Genomic DNA, 24,844 nt, shown 5'->3' with positions numbered 1-24,844 from the left:
GTCGGAGGATAATGCGGAGTATTTGGCAACCCGATTGTGATCAGTCAAGCAGCGCAACTTCCGTAGTCAGACTGAGCCCTACCTCGGTAGCTTAGTCATGAACAGCCCGTGTGTTTGGGGACAAAGACAGCCGCACGACTGTTGGGTACAAGGGCAGAGTCCGCGCTTGTGATTTATTAATAGTGGATTAACACAGCATGTGTCTGTTTTTGGCCTCTGCTTAACGCTGTCAACACGGCTTTGTTGGTGGGGAGGCGCTAGCTTAGCTTGCTAGCCCTGTGTTTGTGAGTGGGCTTAAAGGGGTTTCAGTTCGGTTTCGGGTTTGGCACGGAGCTGTCGCTAAGCTGGAGAGGTGACCAATAATGAATCGCTTCCGAAAGTGGCTTTACAAGCCAAAGGTAAGCTTGACATTCATTTAATGGTATATGCTCATTGAATAACCTGTTATATTTCTGAAAAATTAGCGAGCTGTCTACCTAGACAGCATTCTAGGCATCGTATTATGTGACCTGCCTACCTACGTGATATTTTGGGCATCATATGATGTAAACGGTCATCCTACAGTAGATAGCATTCCATCATCATATGATGGTGACCTAGACTACATTTTTGGGATCATGTGATATGAAGTGTCTACCTAGGCAACATACTTGGATATCATTTGATGTGAGCTTCCTACCTAGACAGTATGTTTAGTAATTAGTATGTAGTGTAAATAAGTGTTTGTATCATTTGTATGTGAGAACTCACTAAGTAGACACCTTTTTTGGGGATCATGTGATACAACATGCCTACCTAAACAACATTATTGGACATCATTGCGGGGGATCATTAATGTAATCTAGATAGTAATTCTTAGTATTATATAAGAAGTATACCCAAGGCTGTTATTTGCATTCATGTGATGTGACATTCTTTCCTAGGCAGCATTTTTGAGCAGCATGTAAATATGGATGCATGTGAAAAATGCTTTCTAGATAGGCATCTTGCTATTGATTAAAACAAAGCCATGGTGTCACGTCAGATTATTCATTATTCCTTTGATAGTGAATGGACAGTCACATCCTTACGCCTGCCTTTGATTTGAAAACTGTGATACAAATATTTGCATGGAATTGAATACATTTTTGTGCCTTTTCTACTATAAATTTTGGCTGTTGGTTTGTATCTCTTGATAAGCTTTAATGTCCCAAGTCCCATCCAAACTTACTTTGAGTCAGCAGTTTCTGTGTTCACATGTTGGGACATTGATAGGTCACCACAGCCCACAACTTTTGTGATGAAACGCTGTTACTGACAATCACACCTTTCTATACTGATGCAGTTATCAGTTTTGTAATGTTTACCATAACTCCATTGGTAAAGCTTTGCATTAGCACTGCAAAGGTTGTGGGTTTGATCCCCAGGGAAAATTCATACTGATAAAATATTGTGACATAAATTGTGTTGGCAGTGTGAACACAACCACCCTTCACTGAAAAAATCCATCCACTCTTTTTTTTTTTAATCCCCATTAAACCAAAGCAGTTTGATTAGACATGCTGTTTTGATTCTCTTGTTAATGTGACATCACACTGATAAAGCCCCGCCCACAGCCTCTGACTGACAGTCCTGCATTACCATAGTTTCCGCCCTCTTTGAGTTGTATGGTGTCCACCATATCTTAATAGTGAGATACTATTGTGTCAGACTGTATTCATAGGAATGAGATCTATTTTAACTGAAACCTCACTGTCTCTTTTGTACTGCGTACTTACCAAACGCGAAGCATCGTGTTTCTAGATTACTCCCGTCAATATTTTCAACTTGTGCTAAGACGCGTTTGAGGTGAGTAGTGTGTGTTGCGGCAATCGGGCTGCCCAATTCACGTCATTCACATTGTCCAGCGCTAGTTTGCATCTATTCGCGTCTTTACATTGACTTTGTACGTAATCTCCTCCCGTAAATTGTTGAATTTGCTTTTGGTGTGTACTCCCTATTAGTAAGGGAGTGAGGAGCAGTAGCTCATTTGCATTTAATGTTACAGACACGAAAAATGTAAGTTTTTGTTCCCACCCAAATAGGTGCATTTTGCACATAATTGGTGATCTGGGGCCGGTTACACCAGCTGTGCGTAAGTTACAACGTAGCTTAGTTACGACGTAAATGGGCACTAAGTAACATCTTGCGCACTACTAAATGTTTTTGTGTTGCACCATTAAACTTCGTTTAAATGTAACAATACGTTTGTAACTAAATATTTACGGAAGCCTCTCTGTTAGGCCTGGGGCGGTAACCGGATTACCGCCATACCGCGGTCACGTGACCCATGCCGCGGCTCTAAGCTCCTCACCGTCATAACCGCAAAAAAAACAAAAACTTGAAACATTGGCCTGCACTTGTGTGTATATGTGTGGGGATGTTATACACGCAGCTTGTTAACAACCATAACTTGTTAACTGAATATTAAATGATATGATTTCAATATTAAATTGTCATTGAGTAGAAATACAGGTGACGTTGTCTGTCACTCGTTTAAAGTAATACAAACATTTTATCTAATTTGAACGTGCAAACAGTCGCAACAGATCAACAACAGAATCAGGTTTCATACATTATCAAATTTTCACGCAACATAAAGAGCACGCGATCAGTCCGAGGATTAATATCCAAAGAGGTTAGATTGTCTCTTTTTCATCTAGCCTACAACAGTGGCCATTTCTACAGCAGTACACATTTCAAAAAGTTTTGCTTTTGCGTCTTCTTTCTCTGTTTGTGGAAAAAGACAGATGTTTATGGTAAGGGTCGAGGACAGAAGCGGTCTGTCCGAGCGCGCGAGACAGAGGCGGACTGCCCGGGTGCGCGCGAGACAGACACGGACTGCCCGGGTGCGCGCGAGACAGACGGACCGCGTCATCTTGCACACACAAACGCGTCTCCATGCAGCTTCCCAGCTATACTCACGCACGGACCCATATGCAGTACAAGTGATTTCTCATACAAATGGTTATTTTACCAGACCGTCAGGGCAGCAATAATTTGCGTCATTTACAGGCTATTCACAAATTAAGGATAGAAAAGTGGCGAAATGGCTGTCGGCACGTGTGGACACGCACAATGCGTTAACATTTTTTTTAACTGATAATATTAATTGTTCAAGTTGTTGAATGTTGAAATTAAAGAAATGTGGAAGGAAATAATATTCACTTTACATGTTCCTTAAGTAATTTGCACGTGTTTTGTATTGAAGATAATCATGCATGTTATTTAACTCGTTGTCTTGCCAATAAACCGCAAAACCGCGGGAATTTGTTGATTACCCACCGCGGTAAAAAAAAATACAAACCGGCCCAGCCCTACTCTCTGTCCATGAATAACGATTGGAATAAGATGTGAGCCAGATTATATTACATCGATGAGCTCGTAATTAATTATGAAGAGCCGCAAGTTCGTCAACGAGTTTTCAAGAACTGTTTAATTTTCTGTGTATCCATCAATTAAAATAAGATTTAAAATTTCTTCCTGTTTATTTTCTCCTCCATGGGTGGGATAGATATTTTCAATTAAAAGTGTAATGTTTTGAGTTCGATAACGTTTGCTTTAACTTTCAGTTTAGGCGAGTCAAGAATGAGTTTGAAATTACGTACTGTTCAGACTTTTTTCTGTTTACCCATTATAAGGCTTGTCATTGGGTGTAGAAAAATAGACGTCATTCTATGCGACAACGCATTACTTTACGGAGAGCTTACGACCTACTAGCTACATTCTGCCTTAAGAACAAATGGTGCAACCTAGGGATGTTAACAATTAATCGATCTTCGATTAATTGTCGATAAGAATTAAATCGATAAAAATTAACGATTGTCGACAAAGCAAGCACGTGTGTCCGGCGCCTGCGCAAAGCACATACACAGCTGGTGAAAAAATTAAACAAGCGCGAAGAAGTTAAACTAGCCATGATCACAACGATGCTTGATGCCAAACACTCACTTGGGCTTTATAATCTCATTCGAGACGAGGCTGGCTGCTAACGCAACGAAATGGCATCCGCAGTGGATCTGAGAGGTTCCGATGCCGAAAATCTAAACACAGTTAGGATACTGAAAGCAAAGACCCTCTTCAGGGAAGCCTACAAGATTAGCATAGCAACGCTGCTACCGCTGCTTTACACAGGGAAGGAGACCAAAAGACGTTTTTAATAAACAGTTTAAAATGTAAAACTTACATTCTGGCAAGAAACTGTTAAATGTAAACTGTAACTGACTGTCGTTACACTCTGAACGCCCACAACATATATCATTGATCATCATCATTACTGGCTGAGGCGCTACACGCTAAACGGATTTTCTAATGGAAGGTTGAAGTCTTCATAATAAGCATCTTTGCTGAAAGTACGCCGCAGGTCTAAAGCCCGGAATACACTGCACGATTTTTGTCCTCTTATAAGATCATTACCTTATCAAACTGTGCGACATGTATTGTTTAAACTCGGGTACGAGAGGCGTGTAGACTGTACGATGATGACACGGAAGCTTCGGCGGCTGCGTCACACGTTGCGCAACGTCACCAGCATGCGCTCGTGGTAAACAAATACCGGCGCGCAGGTCGTAGCAGCAAACACACTGTGCGGTGATCATGCCGAATTTCTGACACTGCCAGAAAACTATCGTAGGCTATCTTTGGACGCAAGACTGGGAAAACGGCCGTCTTTGAACCTCTCTCACTGTACGACATAGGACCACCGATGGAGAGCCACGATCACAGAAATCGCGACGATAGTTTCACGATGGCAATCTTTCGTCTGGGACAGCCAATTATCGTGCAGTGTATCCCGGCCTTAAAGCTGAGGTGACGACGGGAAAAATGCCCTTTGTGTGCTTCTTGGATATAATTACAACAAGTGATGTATCAACGACTCAGAAAGCAAGGTGAACAACTAGAAAAATAACACTTGATGATAATGAAAACTTATTTTGTCATGGACGCACGGACTTTCATCCCACTGTGCGGAGTGCCCGTTGAGGCGGAGTTTACTGTGTCTATTAGTCATTATATTTCATTACGAGATTCAATTGATGATTTTTATCAAAACACCAACTACATTGACTCATTTTACAATCCCACTAGCATGTTATTTAGACAAAATAAAAACTTTTAATTCGCGTGAGGAAGCTGGCATTTTTACGCACACTTTTATGTCATTGGCTATATGTCACTGCTGTAATGGCTTATTGCACTATTACTGTTAACGATTATTCGATTGATTGATCGTTAATTTAAATGATCATCGAATATGGGAAATTGCAAATTTTGACATCCCTAGTGCAACCGAATAAAGTAAAGAGTTAGTTATAAACTAGCTAGTAGTTACTAAGCCTCTAGTTTGGACTTTACCTCCCAGTTTAAGTAAGAACTTACGAACTACCCTGTGGAGTATTTTGAGCTAAAACTTCAGACACATTCTGGGCACACCTGAGACTTGTATTACTGTGCGTTCACACCGCCAAGAGCGTCAAAGTGGCCGGAAGTCATTAATTTTCAACCAATCGGCAACCAATCGGAAGGCGGAAACATTTGGCGGCTACCATTCGGAGAGTTCAGAAAATGCACTTGAGCGTCAGAGCGTTCACTACACCTTTTCCATAGCGTCGTTGGCAGGACAGTCAGAGTTTTAATTGAAGCTCTCGCCGGTGGCAGTGTGAAAATTGGGCATAATATGTGACCTTTAATGCATCAATTATTGACCTTTTAATGCAGTCAAAAACTTCAGAAAGAATAAATATCTTGCTTTGTGTGCATAATGATGATGACATTTATTGTGTAACTAGTTGATTTTGTACCATATTAAACTTTTTTTGGGAAAGGTAGAATCAGAATAATCACACAACAGTATGTTACAGTAATAAATGTTCTTTTGTTGGAATTAAATCTAGGGTGTCCCGTGAGATGTGCAAACATTCATTGTTGTCAAAGAAGCTTTGGCCCATGGGTGCAGTTCTGCCTCATTGACTGTGACTCACTTGGATACATTCTTCACAAATAGTGACTGTTATTTTTCATCAGGATCAAGCTTTTGCATCAAACGCTCAATAAAATTCAACAATACAGCAATAAAATGAAACCGAAAAGACTGAGCTTTAAGGTGTGCGGAGCATCCAGGCTTATAAAGTATGTCAGTGTTTGTCAGAGTAACAAGGTAGTTTTTTCTATGATCATCGTTGCCCTAATTTCAAACCTTTAGGCAGACGTCACCGTTTATCACATTGTTTGTTTCACCTCACAACCCAGGTGCTTGTTTTTAACAAAAACACTATTGATTCCTTGTGTTCGTTTAGCTTTACCTTTATATTTTTGAAGCAAACTGCATCTGCATCTGCCACTACTATATGAACTGCCCTAAATTTTGCTTTATGCGCTTTGGTGATTTATGACTCGTTTTGGTTTGTTTGGTTTCTATCGTGTGCATCACAGAGCTTGAAAACTGACCTTCATGATTAGATCAACATATAAGGTCCATGTTTCAACCACGTGCCACTTTTCAGGCAAATCCATGTGCAAATTCCAAATGGGCACACCAGGAAACAAAAAAATCAGGATCTAGAAACATTTCAAATAAATTGGCATAATGACCATGACTTTGGCCAGCCTACTTGATATATCAATGTTTTGTTAGGTTAGGCTATGTGATTTGCTTGCTAGTTAGTGGGGTTTGCTAGGGTATGTCTTGTTTGTACTTATGGTTAGGCATTTGCATTTATTTATTTAGAAAGCATTTTTATCCAAAGCATTTATCCAGTCCCATTTGACCTCACCGCAATAACTTTTGCACATTACTTCTCATGCACAGCCTCAAGTTTTGCATTGAAGGAGGGATCTGAGTGGAGCCAAATCTCGGGGCCAAACTTTTTTTATTTGTATTACATATACGTCTATATGCATCAATGCGCGCGTGCACATGCAAAAACTCTATCCTGCAAAGGCTGCTGTACAAGTAATATGACAAAACACTTGCTCCAGCATATATAAATCTCAAATCATGCAGTGTTTCTCGAATGTTTAAGATTTACTGCTCCTAACATGTCCATTTCACCAGGTAGGAAACCTTACGAGGACTTCAGCAGGAATAAATTATATAGTGACTGAAAATATTAATTCACTAATTTCACTTTACAATTTAAAAATTATTGTGCATTATTTTTCATATTTCTTTCTTTCATTCTGTTGAACTGGGAATGGAATCAGAACATTTCTTACGATACCCAACCCTATTTGTATTGTGTATTTATTTTTTTATTGTAGAGACCGGTGTTCCTTGGCCTAGGCCAGTAAGTCACTAGACTGTGCACCTAGCAGTATTCTGATCACTGCATAGCAATGCACAGAAAATGCTAAATCTCTAGTTAATTGTAATCAATCATTTGATGAAATTGGGACACTTTTTTTGCACATACTAGACAAACATGATGTGAAAAAAAGCACAAATGTTATGTTTAACTAATGAGGAATTTCAAGTTTTTTGGAATACATTCAGGAACATATTTAATCTCCAGTTTGTAATACTTAAAGAATGTTCACTGTTTGGTGACCAATGGAGCGAAAGAGGACCAAAGGTTTGAATCCTCATCAGGGCTCCTTAATCCAGTGCTGACATCTGTAGCTAGAGTCATACAGCCTTTTGACTCTTGTAATAAGTTATGTTGCGCACAGTTTTACACGGTCTCAGACAAAACTCCATAGGGTCACTCCATGAGTTTGTGCACAAAGCTCCACTTCTTATTTGGTTATCTGGTTATGCCTATATTTTTGCAAAGAGAAGCAGACACACGTCATTGCAAGACCCTGACCCTTAATCATTAGATTGTTTGGTCATGTGATATTTAACATCCGTTTACATTTGCTTTTTATTCTTTATAGAGGTCAGATCCACAGTTGCTGGCCCAGTTCTACTATGCAGATGAAGAGCTGAACCAGGTGGCCACCGAGTTGGACAGTCTGGATGGCAGGAAGGACCCTCAGCGTTGTACTCTACTGGTGAACCAATTCCGCTCCTGCCAGGTCAATCATTTTATAGTAATCCTGATATCAGAGGTGCACTGATGCTTGCCCTTTGCTTTTGTTTGACCAGTTTAAACCGGTGTTGTTTTCCCACTAGATTTTTTTTCGGTGTTTTATAAATGTTTAATTATGGATTCCTGTCCTCTACCACACATCTTGCTGTTCTAGCATAGCTTATCGCATGTAAGATATAGCATATATTTTACTTAAATGCCTTTTATTGTTATTTTATTAGTTTTTACCTAATGTATGTATTTCTTTGTACCATCCATGAAGATAGCCTAATAGTTAAATAAGGCACCTCTTTCAGTCAGTCCCTCAAAATAGTTGGGACCTATATAAAAAAAAGTTTGCAAGTTAATCATATGTTTACAGTTTTATAAAAATGTTGAAAGCTCGTTTTTTTTAAACATATCTGCAGTATTACTTGTGTTCTATCTGGGGATTTCCTTGTTCATTAAGATAACATTTTTGCTTACTTGAATTCAAAATATTTTATTTACATCCAATACAGTCTGGAATGCAGAAGTAAATAACCACATTCTCATGGGAAAAACAAAACAAAAACGTACACTAGAAACCACATAATCTAAACTGTATCAAAATATTTCTAATTACAAAACATACAAATCAGATCTTTAGTCAAAAGGGTGTTGCACACCGGACAAGAAGCGCTGCACGGAGTCGCGCCATGTATCTGAAAATGTAATAAGTTACATTATTTTCTATGAATGAACACACACCGGTGGCGTCTGCCGTGACTCTAGACCAGGGTTATCCAACCTTTTTGTGAGCAAGGGCTACCACAATGGATAAAACAATTTGGAGGGCTACTTTTTTATATAGTTTACTCAACTTTTTTTATTTTACTTATTGATATGTTTTATCATGGTTTTAAATGTTAACATGCATAGAAGAGCCAAGCAAATATAAACAATATGTAATAAATTAATATTAAAATCGAGGCTATTAATAGGATGTGCTTTGGCGTGCAACTCACAGACTCCCGCGGGCTCCATGTTGGAGACCACTGCTCTAGACACTGCTCAAATCCCTGCCGTCCCACAGAGCGCCACTCACATAGTTTAACATTAAATAACATCATATTCCAAATTGTTAATGATTAACATTGGCTGCTAACTCTGTCTGACTAAGCTTGCGCTATTGAATGTGCATGTCCGGTGTGCGATATCTGCAAGTCGTCATACAAGCAAATAAAATATCAAAATCTTGGAAAAATATCCAGGATTCTCTCCTATCAAATGCTGGGGGCATGTCCACTGTCATTGCTGAAACCACACCCAATGCATCATCGAGTCAAAAATCCTGCACTTAGTAATTGTGAAAAACTTGTTTTAGTCCTTTAAGGTAGTTGTTATCACGCTGATATATGTTCAATTGTTAATTTTTTTAAATAAGTTTCATTTTAGCTAGCAATTTAATGCTATAGAAACGGGGCGTGTCGTTATGATTGGGGCGTTTGGGTGGAAGTTTGATACTGCGGCTCCGCCTCTGGCTCCATGGATGATTCCTTCTGCGCATGTCCTGGCTCCAAATTGACATTTTTACGTAACATGGCAGCACCCGTAGTGGGACACTTTTGGCTTTAATTCGTTACAATAGAAGGAAGCGATGTCGCGTTGTCCATCTTTTTTTACAGTCTATGGTTCCGCCTGACCTTAACGGCGCATTCACACGGGGCGTCAGCGTTAACGCTTAACGGAAGGCTTGTCTGAAGCGTGGCCAACAGCCAATCACAGTGGCCGCTACACATGCTCCGTTCTTCCATAAACGTAATTGGCTGGCTCTGCCTTGGTTATTTGCATAAGGCGATCTGATTGGCTGACGCACGCGTTGCCGCTTGAAAAGTTGAGAAATGTTCAACTTCTACCGCGTGCAACGGCACTGACGCGCCGCTGACGGATCCACAATTCAGTTTGCCAACGCATGACGTCACCCATTAAAAGTGAATGGGAAACGTTAACGCTGACGCCCCGTGTGAATGCGCCGTAACTCTCTCATGAACATGCTTACTGCCATAGTTTGTCAGGTTTGAAATATGAATATTTTCTTACAAAAACCATTGTTTCACCAAAAATATGGGCTAATTTTCGTTTTGGGGTGAATGAAAATGAAAATTCTGTATTTTACAGTTGTTCCAAACCTGTATTTTTTTTAGAAAAATGTTAATAACCAAAAAGATCTGGGGCACCACTCACTTCCACAATGTTATGTTTTTGTATGGAAGTCAATGTTTCCCTTGATCTACTTGGTTACAAACATTCTTAAAAATATCTTCCTTTGAATTCAGCAGAACAAAGAAAGTTTGGAACAACTTGACAGGGGTTTTATTTTTCGGTGAACAATCCCTTTAAGTTTTGCGGTGGAAGAAACCAGTTTCTGTCTCTGGTTGAAACCCATTTACAATTGTTTCAGTGCTAAATAAAAGCCCTGTACACTATACAAAACATTTGATTGATGGATTTTCCTAACACTGCATCTTCCCTTTGCTCATTACTTATACAGGACAATGTGTTGAACATCATAAATCAGATTATGGATGAGTGCATACCTGAAGACCGGGCCAACAGAGACTTCTGTGTAAAGTTCCCAGAAGAAATCCGCCATGACAACCTTGCTGGGCAGCTGTGGTTTGGAGCGGAGGTAACTGCACACTAACTACTTTCCTCTAGAAAAGGGGATTTTTCCCTATAGAGACTTTTCTCTTCAAGAAAACACGAATAACTTGATGGTCTACTTTATAGGCATGACAGAAAAGCAGTGTGTTGTTCTTCCAACAAGTGCATCTTATTAAGGTGTCTTATGTTAGTGGCATTAACAGCACAATGGTTGTCACTCTTTTTTTAAGTGTTTAGCAGCAGGATCAATCATCATGAATCGTGAAATTGAGAGCATGGCCATGCGGCCACTAGCCAAAGATCTCACCCGCAGTCTGGAGGAGGTACGTAACATCACCAGAGATCAAGCGCTGCGTGATCTCAACAACTACACCGACCGCATGAAGGAAGCTCTCCGACAGTTCGACAGCCTTTTCGCTGAGTTTGAGCTCAGGTATGCTCATCTTTAAATCTTTGTATTAAAGCTGCAAAGATTTTTACAAACATCCACTTATCTTTAACTCGTTCCCCACCAGACATTTTTTGAAAAGTTGCCCGCCAGCAATTTTTGTGATTTTCACAAAAGTAAAAAAAAAATGTCTTCTAAAAAAATAAATAAACATACAAATATATCAAATGAAAGAACAGACCCTCTGCTTTCAAATAAACAATAAACAAACAAACAAAATGGGGAAAAAGATTTTATCCTATCCTTATTTTTTCTCTGCTTATAAACTCTTAAATATGGGTATTTTCTTAAAAAATAAAAAAAATTGCAAAAAGTTGATATAATTGCATTTTTGTGAAGGAATTTTGTTAGAGTTCAGATTCTCAAAACATACACAGAGTTTAAAATTAGTAAATCATTTTTTTGCTTCAGTTTTTTTTTTATCCATTTAGTCTAGTGGATAATTTTTGTGCAAATGTTTTCTCTTTATTGATGAGATAACTTGTCAATGGTGGGGAAAGAGTTAATGAGGTAATCATCATTACATTAGCATTTAAAGTAATATTCGAGCCAAATATCAAAATAAACCCATGTTTGTCTCACCCTCAAGCAATCCTACATACACATGTCCATCATCTTTCAGGCTAACACATTTGGAGTTATTTTGGTAAATTTCCTTGATTTTCCAAGCTTTATAAAAGGTGGGAAATTGGGATCAGGGAACAACTTCTGACTTTAAACCCCAAAAAAGTGCATCCATCCTTCACGGATGTAATCCACATGGCTCCACTGGTTTAATAAAGGTCCTCTGCGGGTAATCAATGCGATTTTGTAAGAAAGATATCCAGATTCCAAACTTTATAAACTCTAAAAACTAGCTTCCAGTAACGGTGCCATTTTGGACTCACACGAATCATGAGAGTCACTGCGCAACGTACCCATGTCAACAAGCCCTCGCTACGCTAAAACTTTTGTCTGAATCCAAATTAAAAAAAATTTTGAATGGGGTAATTTTGATATTTGGTTGGAGTATCGCTTTAAAGGCGGGGTGCATGATCTCTGAAAGCCAATGTTGACATTTGAAATCACCTAAACAAACACACCCCTACTCCAATAGAATCTGGACCTTCTTTTGATAGACCTGCCCCAAACATACGCAACCCAGGCAATGATGTCGGTTTGTAGACACGCCCCTTACTGCTGAATGGCTACAAGTGTGTTTTGGTACTCGGCCTGACTCCATTTTCAAAAGTTTTTCAAAAATCATGCACCCCGCCTTTAAGTGTTTGCACCATTTTGTACCATATAAGTTAGAACTCATATCATTGGACTTAGAGAGATTAATATTATGATTAATAATATTCTGTTCCTGTAGCTATGTGTCAGCCATGGTGCCTGTGAAGTCTCCTAAAGAGTATTACATCCAGCAGGAGGTGATTGTACTCTTCTGTGAGACAGTTGAGAGGTAAATATTCGTATGTCAGATCCTGTATATCAATGTAATTAATAATAGCATTGCTAAGCACATATGTTCCATCTGAAGGGCCCTGAAGCTTGAGTACCTCACACAGGACATGATTGACGACTATGAGCCAGCTCTCATGTTTACAATCCCTAGACTTGCCATTGTCTGGTAAGTGATGTGTCCCTTTAATGATCTGTTCTCTGTGTTTCACCCACATCAAAATCTTAAGTATACAGTTTTCATACTTCATATCTCATATTCCTTTCATTCTGCTAAGCTGGAAATGGTAACCTTTGCCTTGTCCTCTCTTATTAGTGGCCTTGTTATCTACTCCGAAGGGCCTCTTAACCTCGACCGCAAACCAGAGGACATGTCCGAACTCTTCCGTCCTTTTCGCACTTTGATGAGAAAAATAAGGTACTGCGTGTTTACAACAGCGGTTCAGTTAAACATCTGACCAACAGTAACAATTTGTGACCCGTGCTGGCAAAATAAGTCGGAATGTGCAGTGTTTCATTTGGGTTTTCATAAAAATGAGTACATTTAAGCCTTCATCATTAAACATCTAAAAGGATCTTTATTTGTATGTTTTCTGAGAGGTGTACCGTCCTAAATGCTTAAAGGGATAGTTAACCTTAAAATGAAAATTCTGTCATTTAGTCATCCTCATGTTGTTCTAAATCTGTATGAATGTCTTTGATGAACACAAAATAAGATATTTTGAGAAATGATTGTAAACACACAGCAGATAGTGACCATTGACTTCCATAGTAGAAAATATGATGGAATTTAATGGGTACCATCAACTGTGTGCTTACCATCATTTATCAAAATATTTTCTTCATCATTTATCTCATTACTTCCAAAATATTTTTTTCCTACTATGGAATTTTTTTTTTTTTTTTACTGCTGGTCCCTTTAAATTTTTTATGTAGCAACTAAGGAACACAATGAGTTTGTGAATGATAAAATTTTTGTTTTGTTTGCCAGGGACCTGCTGCAGACCCTAACAGAAGAAGAGCTCATGACGCTGGAGCGCAGCCTCTGTATATCCCAAGATGGAGAATTTTCCACAGGGCCCAGCGTGTCATCATCCAAGGACCCAAGCATTTCCACAGGCCCTGAGTGTCAGTTAGAGATACTAGAGAAAGATGAAGATGAGCTGGAGGCAGTGGACCTTACACTCTCTGTGACCCAGGAAGACGATGTCATATGGAAAACGGATGAAGTTTGTAAAGACCAGCAAGAGGAACCATGCGAGAGTGAAGAAGAGGAGGAGGAGGTGGCTACAGATGCAGACTTGGCTTGCTCCATGCAGTATGATGAGGAAGAGATCGAGCAGCTCAATATGATGGTGCATCAAGTTGGGGACGAAATGTCCACGTTGCTTTCCCCTCCGAGCCAGAATCAGTCTCCTGCCCACCACCCTCGACAATATAGAGGAAACGGTGTTGAAGGTTCAAGTGCAACATCTAGCACTCAGGCATCTCCTCGGAGAGTCCCAGGCTCCTACCATGATGATGATAGAGTTTTCTTTATGGACGACCTTGAGGTGGGGGGAGTTGTAAGAGATGGTGAGATTTGCCGAAGGCAGCTTCCCCTTCCTGCCGTATGCCTCCGATCCCCTGAAAATACCAGATCCGACTCTGCCTGTAACGGTTGGTTGACAGTCTGTCAGTCAAGTGACAGCACCAGTTTGGGTTGCCAGCACAAACTGAGCCAATCTGTTGAATCTTTGGGCCCTCTGGTGAATGGTTGGGAAGGATCGCATGAAGAGGTAAGCGTGGAGGCTGCTGAAGAGATCGCTAATCGCACCGGTGGAATGAAGCTGTCAGCCACTGTAATATTTAACCCTCATTCTCCAAGCTTATCTGACCTGGCTGTCGTCTTACCTCAGTCAACAGATGTTTTGGAGCCTGGCGAGGGCGGGGCTTTAGTTGCCACTCAGTGCCTGCTTAACTCCTGCGTGTGCTGTGCTGGCGGATGCGTCGACAACCATGAGGATGCTGTTGCCATGGAGACAGCCGGGCGGGGAATGATGCTGGGATTTGATAAACACAAGCTTACCATCACAAGCTCTGTTATCCAATCGGCAGTAGCTGCTGGCAGCCAAGGAAAAGGAAATGGACATTTACCGCTCACATTGCCCCCGGCCCAGGGCCACCTCACCCCTCCTGGGGGCAGTCAGGACTGTTCCCAATATCCCTGCTGCGAGAAATGTCTGGCAAGCACACTTCTGGCTCAGGATAGGGGCTTAGGACAAGGAGATGGAAGTCCTAGTTGTCCCCATCATGACCCCGGATGCTGGGTTCAACATAACACTACGGGCAAAGGGAGATCAGAGGGTCTCGGAAAACAGTCCAAAGACGACAACAAAAAGAACTCCAGGTTTGTTTTATTTGTTTTTATGAAATCGCATTTTCATTTTTGTTTTTCTAATTTTACAAAGTAAATCCGTTTTGGTTGCATTTTGTGCATGAGTTATCAGGGTTGTCCTTCTTTTGAGTTCTTGCATTTCATATGTTGCCCCCCTCCCCCCAATGTTTTGTGGAATGATCTACTACAGCAATTCTCAGGAGTCTCCCCTCAGTTCTGTCCCAAGCAGTGACGTTGAGGCTGTATCTGTTACTACATGCAGTTTGTCAAGTTCATACACACCCAGGTAAACAAATGTAGCTTATGGGTTTCGACCAAACCCCTAACATTAAGCATTAAACCTTGTCTTGCACGTGTGCTGCCAATCGTATGGCTTGTTACGTGTAGATGTGATCTTGCTAAAGTTCTGTTTTTCATTTTGCTGTAATGATGTAAAATAATTTACTTTATGGGAGACCTCAGGTTGGGCTCTTTTGGTTTGGTCAGTTAATAACTACGCACATTGTAACTAACAACCACCCAGAAGTCCTAAGCTTTGTGGTGCTGAGCTGTGTGTGTGACGGGCACCAATCATCTTCAATGATTCTTTATTTTCTAAATACTTAGTTCTCACTTTCTTTTGACCACCTCCCATGTTAACAGTAGGAATCAAGCCCCCAACATAGTCTGTAAGTCCAGCAAATTATTGCACAAAGCTCATAGTGTTCCCTTTGTTGTAGGATCACACTTTCTGGATTAACTAGATTGTGTGTAAAAAATTAGCGAGCAAGGGCAGCAGCTTACGACCCCATTTCCAGCCAATAAAATTACTTTCATACTTCAGAGATATTTTCTGTTATTACTATTTTTAACAATAGAACAGATTTTTATTATTTGATTTGTTAACTCTTTTCCTGCCAGCGATTAAAAAAAAAAAAAGTTGCCAGCTTGTGCCACCATTTTTTATGAAGTTTAGTGACTTTAAGAAAATATTTTTCTTTAAAGGTCATGTTCTTCCTGATCCAATTTTTAAAACCCTAGTTAGTGGGTAATGTTGCTATAATAGCATAAATAATACATGTAAAATGATAAAGCTCAAAGTTCACTGCCAGTCGATATGTTTTCTTGAACAAAATTCGCCTTTCAAAGCCTACAGCGAACAGCCGGTTTGGACTACAGCCCTCTACTTCCTGCTTTAATGACGTCACTAGAACAGTTTTTGACTAAGCTCCGCCCACATAAATATGTCAGTCGCCAGCTAAGCTAACAGGAAGCTAAGCTAACGGCAAGCTAAGCTGCTATCGAATCACAACGCACTAAACAAGCTACACAATCAGAACTCGATACGTATTTCTGAAGTAGGGACTTCATAGTCTAGTAGCCAACTAGGTGAACCCGGAAATGTTGAGTACACCAAAGTTTTATTGCAGAAATGTGAAGTATGGGTCCCCAGCATACAGAAACTACCGGATGCTAATTTGCATATGCTGAGCAATTTGCATAATTTGCATAATTAGCAATATTAGCTTAATCGCCCATTTTGACCACATATTTTGCACTAAATGGCCAGTTTCTACAATATGTGAGTGGTTTTAGAGGTTTTAGATGATGCTGATTTCATTTCTGGCATTTGCAGATTTTAAAGAGCTAATTTTATTACAAATTTTGATTTATTTATTAAAATTTGTATTACTTTCAATCATAATTTTAGGTTATTTTATGGTAAATAAAATAATCTAACATTTCAGAATCATGAGTGCACTTATAAATGTTGATTCATTGTTTACAGGGTATAGTGAGGCTGAATCCCCTCCTGACACTTTTGAAAATTCAAAATAGCTTTTTGGATAAACAATGAATCTTTGTTAGGCTGAATGTTATGCATTTCTGGATGAAAAAGCAATGCGGGTATTTGACATAACTTGGATCCTGGAACTGTATGATACATAGTAATCGGGTAAACTAAAACTTCGCCAGACGCAAGAGTTAAAACTGAGTCTGGGCAACCCGGGTCAGCTCGCCAACGCAAGGCTAACCAAGAGGGCTTCACCTCTGCACCAAGGCAAACATGTACATATACATGCCATACAAGACAGGCCCCGCAAGTCACTAGGGCCATGCCGGAATGGCAGATGTGCTTTCCAGCTTGGTCCGCAAGTCGCAAAATCAAACGAGGACCCAGTTAAAACTCCGCCAAACGGAGACGGGAGGCTAACCAAGAGGGCCTTACCTCCGCACCACACAAAGCACACACTGGCTACCACCTTCAGGCAAACTGCTATGCCTCACAATTAATAAAAAGGCAGCCTCATCATCTTCACTATTCTCTTCTGTTCTGTCATCATCTTCTCCAGACCCTTCATCTCTTTCTTTGTGTTCTTGGTGTTGTGCAAGTATGTTGCAGTATATACCATCATTGCCTTTGCAGGAACAATAACTGGTACAGCCCAGACCTGCTGATGTACAAGGTTTCAACACAGCTTTGAAACCACAGCTGACAACATCTAACAAAGCAGGAGGAGCAACTGGACTTGAATCCTGTGTGGGCATAAGCAGTTCCTCTCCTTCCTTTAGACCCATCTTCTTGTCCCATCCAAACAAGTTGATATCCACAACCGGTGGATCAGGCTGGTCAGCTGATTTTCATAGTAGCACCTGTAGGTGGGCACGTCTTCCATGAAGGCGCATATTACGTTCTGTAGGAGGTAGTGCTTTCACTGCTGGGGGCCTTTTGCGCTTTCGGTAAATTTCATACGGGCTCCATCCAAGGTTACAGAGTTCCTCTGATTGTAAAGATATTTTAAAGTCGCTATTTTTGCCACTGCATGGTGCAAACAGACACTTCTTTTCTGACATTTCGACTTGATCAAAACGTTTCTCTTTGTTTTGAAAGTACTTAAAGGACAAGTTTGGTATTTTACACTTAAAGCCCTGTTTTCAGATTGTTTATGATGAAATAGTGAAATAGCATCTTTTGCAGCGATTTTTGTGTGAGCATATAAGTGAACACCCCTGACCACTCGCTGAGTTTCACGTTGTGGTAAACGAAAGTTTAATGCATTTTAGAAAGGATTGTTCCAGTGCACCATTAAACCCATTGTAGAGGTGTGAGGTGAAACAAACACCCAAAAATTCTCAGGGCAGCCGCATATGTCGAAATTTCAGCCAAAACCGTTCTATTTCATCATAAACAATCTGAAAACAGTGCTTTAAGTGTAAAATACCCAACTTGTCCTTTAAACCTAGATCCGAATGGTTAAATTAATACTACACGACAACTTGAGAAAGCAGCAAGAACACTGAATATCAAATGTTTTTAATCCATTCCAGATTATTTAATTTAAAAAAAGAAGAATAATTTTTTTTTAATAATGGTAACTAATTTTTGAACACCAGATTCACTCACAAAACGGATCTGAATAGAAATTCACAATGTACTAAACAAAACTGTCATTATAACTAATTATAACCTTTTATCTTAATGTGAAAACAAAAATGATATAAGAATATAAAAATATCGGCAAGGATAATTTTGACTGTAAAAATAGACTATGCTCCTTTGCTTTACAACATACTTATTGTATATACAACAGCTCACTGCAACAGCTTATTTGCATAAAAACATGACCAGACCTCAAGAAATGTAAACATATTGAGGTTATCAACATTCACATCAAAGAGCATGAGTTCTTGTGATTCTGAAATGTGAGAATATAGTGTTTACCATAAAAATAACCCAAAATTTTGTTCGGAATTAATAAAAAAGTGTCTAAATTAATCCAAATCTGTTATAGAATTACCATTTTGAAGTCTGAAAGTGGCAGAAATGAAATCAGAATCCTCTAAAACCTCTAAAACCACTTACATATTGTAGAAATTGGCCATACAGTGCAAAATATGTGACCAAAATGGACAATTAAGCTAATATTGCTAATTATGCCAATTATGCAAATTGCTCAACATATGCAAATTAGCATCCGGCAGTTTCTGTATGTTGGGGACCTATACTTCCCATTCATGCAATAAAACTTTGGTGTACTCAACATTTCCGGGTTCACAATGGGGCTCTATGGGCTGGCTACTAGACTATCATAGAACAAGGAAGACACCAGCCCTCTTTGAGGACAGTGAAAACAGCTCTATAGAGAGAAGTAAATTGTGTAAAAAAATAAAACATGAACACATGTTATATTGCGCACTGTAAACCCAATCAAAGCTTCAAAAACACAAAAAGAATGGGACTTTATATAAACATAAACATACAATATATCAAAAAAATAAACCGGACCCTCAGCTTTAAAATTAAAAAACGCTTTATCATATTTTTATGTGTTCTCTTTAATCACCTCTCAAATATATTAAACTTTCTAACAATTCTAAACCTTTTTTTCTGATAATCTGATTATCCAATTCTCTTCTCCTTTCAGCCCTGTTGGTAGTCTGACCACCAGCTCGGACATATCTGAGGATCTGGACCATCAGGACATTCAGGTGGCTTTGCACGCTGCCAAACTTGCTGCTCACAACAAAATTCGCTCACGTTTCCATAGCAGTAGTGACCTCATCCACCGTCTTTTTGTCTGCATATCAGGTGTGTTACATAACGACAGCTTCTGTGATGTCACATCCTCTGAAATGCGTGCACTCTTATACAAGTCATCGTACTGTAGATCATTGTAATTCTAGTTACCTGATATGTTTTATCACAAGTGATAAAACCAGTGCCGCCCGGTGACTTCTTTTTTCGAGGGCGCTCGATGCGAAGTTCGTCACAACATGTATGTAGCCCGTCATGTATGTGGTTCATTTTTTCAAAATGTGTGTTCTGCGCTCGAGAGATCCTGTGTGCATCACGTGTTTTGTCAAAAAAAGTGCCTGCTGCAGATGCGTCTAAAGGGTCTATGATAAAAGAGACACTCGCATTTGCCAGATCCTCGCATAATCTCAGGCGTAATCAGTTTAATGTTAAGGGAGTGTCTTGCCAGTATTTTGTGAACGTGATTTGTAAACGGTTTTGACGCGTATGCAGCAGGCACTTATTTTGACATAACATGTGATGCACATAGGATCTTTTGAACGCACAGAACACATTCTGATAAAAGGAACCACACACATGACACTCCGAACACTTATTTTGAACAAGTACCCCTCGGATGAGCAGTCATGAGCCGCCACTGGATAAAACCACTAGGAGGGGTGAAATAAAAAAAAACTAAGTTATATATCTGCAAGAACTGGATATGTATATATATTTTTTTCTTAACGGCACCATGTTTCTGATTTATTTAACACTATTAACTAATTATGTACTGTAATAGTCCATAGTATAAATACTAGAAGCTGTGGTCGGAAGAACTTTACTGTCCAAAATACATCGAAAACCTTTCAGTTTATGGAAAGAAAAATAGTATTTATTATAACAGTAATGTTTATTTATTGTATTTTTATAGATGATTAAACGGCAAAAAGTTTTGAGAATGACACGCATATTAATTTTCACAAAGTCGGCTGCCTGCTTCATTTTTTTTGATATCTTTTGTCAGATGTTACTACAATGTACTAAAGTAAAATTAAAAGCATTTTATAAGTATTAAAAGCTTTTATTGACAATTTCAAAGAGTGCAAAGAGTCAATATTTGCAGCATTGATCCTTCTTTTTCAAGACCGCTGCAATTTTCCCTGGCATGCTGTCAATCAACTCCTGGGCCATATCCTTACTGATACCAGCCTATGCTTGCATAACATCTTTGGTGTTCGTCAGAATTTGTGGGTTTTTGTTTGTCCACCTGCCTCCAGAGGATTGACCTCATTCTCAATGGGATTAAGGTCTTGGGAGTTTCCAGGCCATGGACCCAAAATTGACCACAACTTCTCAATGGGATTATGGTCTGGGGAGTGTCCTGCCCCATAGACCCAAAATGTTGACTTTATGGCAGTGCTTCCCAAACCTGGTTCTCGAGCAACCCTTCCAAAAAATGTTTAGCTGTCTCCTAATTTAACACACCTGATTAAACTGATTAGACTTCTTAGGGTATTGCGCCATCTTAAGTGAGATTCCAATCCGAAGGAAGCGAACATGTTCAATTCGAAGAGCACTGCGCACAGCATAGGGAATCAGGGAACACCGATACATCACTTCACAGGATGAAGTGATTGCGCGAACCACGTCATCAATATTTCTTATATGGTTTCTGGCAATAAAACTTTTTATAGACCTTTTTCACTGTGCTAAACTAGCAAGTTACAGATCTGTCCAGAAGGTTAAGCTATTTTTCAGAAAATCCCTGAAAATTTCCATCAGAGAAAATTCCTGCAATTAACTGCAATTCATCCGATCCTTCTCTTAACATTCTGTAGTATACGCAAATTGCCAACATAAAAACTGAGGCAGCGGACTTTGCAAAAATTAATATTTGTCATTCTCAAAACTTTTGGTCTTGTGATGTATACTAGGTTGTTTTCAAAATGTCAAAATTTTTAAAATTTTTAAGGTGTGGCCGATCAGTTGCAAACAAACTATGCGAGTGACCTGCGGAGCATCTTAAAGACGCTGTTTGAGGTCATGGCTACAAAATCAGAGCAAGGGGACAACGAGAAGCCCAAGAAAGGTCAGTTAGACACATTTTTATATGATTCAGATACACTTAACAGCATGTTTTCGATGCCAGACGTCATTAGTTTAATGCACTGTTTGATATGCTCCTCAGGTCCCTGTCTGGGCAACGCAGTTTTAGAAGACTGTGCACTCTGTCAGGAAACCATCTCTTCATCAGAACTCGCTGCCAAAGCCCGAGAGGGACAATTTGAAGGTTGGTACAGTAGACCAACTATATAGCATGCTAATAAGATGAAGAAAGAGGCTATCCAACCTCTGAAACCTGTCTAGGTTGCATTTTTTTTTTTTAATCATACACCAAACGTCATGGCCAGAAGCAGTCTCTTACCAAGTATTCGTCATCTTTGGTGTCTTCTTTAATATTCATTACGGATTATAAATGGGTATGATAAAGTCAAATAAATGAATTTTCCCAAAAGGTGAGCAATATAAATATGCTGGTTTGTATACCAAGAGCTATTTTATTTGCATAAAGTCCTTTTCATTTCTGTTGCCCTAAAAGAAATGTTGCAAATTTTTGTCAGTGTGAGTGCGTCATCCGCATATTTTTTGGAGAGAAGACAATCCCAGAATGAATTGCAACAAGAGCTAATAAAGCATGCTTCAATAATATAGATGTCCAGTTTCTCTAAATCTGTTATTTTCTCATAAGACCCTCCCGAGTGGGTACCAGATGAAGCCTGCAATTCCTGCATCGCTTGTAAGGCACCGTTTACCGTCATAAGAAGGAAACATCATTGCAGGAGCTGTGGAAAGGTACAGCGGTCCACTGGATAGAGTACTGTATACACAATTCAGATGATAATTTCAATTCAAAATGTAATGAGATGATTGACAGAGCATGTTTCATTTCAGATCTTCTGTTCCCGATGCTCTTCGCATTCAGCCCCGTTGCCTAGATACGGTCAGATGAAGCCGGTGAGAGTTTGTACTCACTGCTACATATTCCACGTAACGCCTTTCTACAGTGACAGGACTGGTATCTGACCACCGTATACACCAACACACGCATAAGCACACTAGAAGTTTCACTGAGGTTCGATCCTTCAGTGCCCACGAACAAATGAAAACAAACCCGAGTATCTTTTGAATATCGTCATCATCATCATCCAAAAAGTGTAAATATTAACACTAAATGCTATCACTACAAAGATAAAAAGAGCCTCGACAGAACAAAGCAAGATGGACTGAGTTGCGGTCAAAATGGAAGCACATAAAGGAAGTTACCCCATCGCTATGGGAGCCAAAGTATTTATTTAGGGCTTTGCTTTTGAATAATAAGCTTAAATTAAATTTGCTTTAATGGAGCATGGAACAAACAGGCTTTTCTGTTAAACAGAAGTGCGACTGTAATGAAAGTGCAGCTTGTTAACAGGATTACGTCTTTTTGTCGGGCTCAGATTTCCAGGGTGAATGTAAACTGTGAGCACATGATTAAATATGAGAAAAAATCTAAACTGTGACATATAAAAAGACATTAATATAAAGACTAACTGCACCAACACTAACGCCTGTGGGGCAAAATATAGCACAGATCTTTTTTTCTCATATGTTTTATTTAGGAAATAATGCTGCTTTCTGTAAAACAGATGTGAGACTTTGGAATTAGTTGAATGGCCAAAAAATATATGTGAGTGTGTGTGTATATATGTTGAAAGTATGAAATGAATTTTTTTTTTTTGATGTATCTTCTGATAGAAGATTCTTTTCCTTATGCCAATATGAATGTGCAACATTTTAACGTTTTGTTTATTGTTTTTTTTTTTACTTATACTGAACTGTAATTGCCTTTTTACAGCAGTGTGGGAGCCTTTTGCTTTTACTCTGGTACAAACAAACACTATAAACCCCCTACCTCATCCCTTATGATGACTTCCCAACCCCTTCGCCCTTTCATACAGTTCTGTTTTAATATAATGCCTGTACATTATCATCCGTCAATCCATACTGTTTTAAACACTAACTTTTTTGTCTCTACGCACTAGACTTTATTTCATTCAATGAAAAAAAATATTGACCAACCACTACTTTTTGGCTGTAATTATAGTAAGATCTAAAAAGCTGTTGAAACGGATAATTTTAGAAATTCATCAATTGTGCTTTAGGTTTTTGTAGTGCTGTTGACAGCTCAGTCTTTCCCTTCAGTTCAGCTTATATAAGTTCTATATATCAGCTTATATAAACCTTTTGTAAGGTCGTTCTACAAAACGCATAACTAATAGTAATCACAAAGCACATTTTTTGCAGACAAGCTAAACTAATATTGAGTGTTGCTTTTTGAAATGCAAAGACATACAAACACTAACTAATATGATGCATATTTTGTATGAGAAATAGTAGGCACATTTAAATTTCACTATAGCTTACGAAAAGTATAGTTTCCCACATGACTGTAATGTGAAATAATCTAGTCAATACACAAAATAATTAGTTTTAAAGGTCACCTAATATGAGAATTTTAATGTTTTATATTTGTTGTTGTTTGAACATAATTGCGTGTCACTGGTGTGTGTACACAACTACAAATCTGCCTAATCTTTTTTTCATCTCCGTAAAACAAGCTGTTGGCATTTTCTGAGCAATCTGACATCACTTTGCGCAGGCCCCGCCCACAACCAGCCAAAGTTCACAGTTCGATCATAATTTCCAATTTTAATCTTCCTCCTTCATTTATTACCACACGTTCATTATGAACTTTGAAGTAAGGTGATGGTCTTATTAAAATGGTGTATGTTAAACGGGAAGGCAAGCGGCAGCTAATTTGCATTTAAAGAGACCCACACAAAAACGGCACTTTTTCATGCACACCCAAAAATGGGCATTTGTTTTCAACATCGTATAATGAATGATGTATAGGATATTTGGACCTAAACCTTCACATGCACATTCTGGACACATGAGAGTAATGTTACATCTTGAAAAATTGACATTAGGTGACCTTTAAGATCTGAGGATTATTATTAAACGCATCTAAATAGTATTAAACACTGGTTACAAAAGTACTACACCAAACTACTAATTACATTATACATTATGACTTAAATTTCAAAGAAAGCTCCTTGCTGATCAAGAACATTATTTTGTGTCAGTCAAATATGCCTGTAAAACCCAGCTAAAGTCATTTTTAAATGTAATGTTTTTAACATCAAACCATCCTACATAATGTAAAGAATAAAAAATATAATCGATATCTGTGGACTGAGCAAGATCATGTGAAAATAATGGCTGAAATCAAAATGTTATGCTTGTTTCTCAGAATTTGATTTGGAAACTTTAGCCTGGTTTTCACAGGCAGCATCACATTGTTT

General features: G+C 39.0%; 1 protein-coding gene across 1 annotated transcript; it reads left to right on the top strand.

Annotated features, from left to right (window-relative positions):
• Positions 1-12: 12 nt before the first annotated feature.
• Positions 13-23,202, top strand: LOC141362534 (lateral signaling target protein 2 homolog). Its single transcript, XM_073864763.1, has 14 exons — positions 13-398; positions 7,894-8,034; positions 10,561-10,698; positions 10,904-11,106; positions 12,476-12,565; positions 12,644-12,733; positions 12,881-12,982; positions 13,556-14,953; positions 15,132-15,227; positions 19,348-19,511; positions 21,412-21,528; positions 21,628-21,729; positions 22,189-22,292; positions 22,392-23,202. Exons 1-14 carry the CDS (start codon positions 363-365, stop codon positions 22,521-22,523), a joined length of 2,913 nt encoding a protein of 970 aa, XP_073720864.1. The 5' UTR covers positions 13-362; the 3' UTR covers positions 22,524-23,202.
• Positions 23,203-24,844: the final 1,642 nt, after the last annotated feature.

The sequence above is a fragment of the Misgurnus anguillicaudatus genome, unplaced genomic scaffold (assembly GCF_027580225.2).
Source record: "Misgurnus anguillicaudatus unplaced genomic scaffold, ASM2758022v2 HiC_scaffold_28, whole genome shotgun sequence".
Classification (NCBI taxonomy): Eukaryota; Metazoa; Chordata; class Actinopteri; order Cypriniformes; family Cobitidae; genus Misgurnus; species Misgurnus anguillicaudatus.
This window is presented reverse-complemented; position numbering and strand designations above follow the sequence as displayed.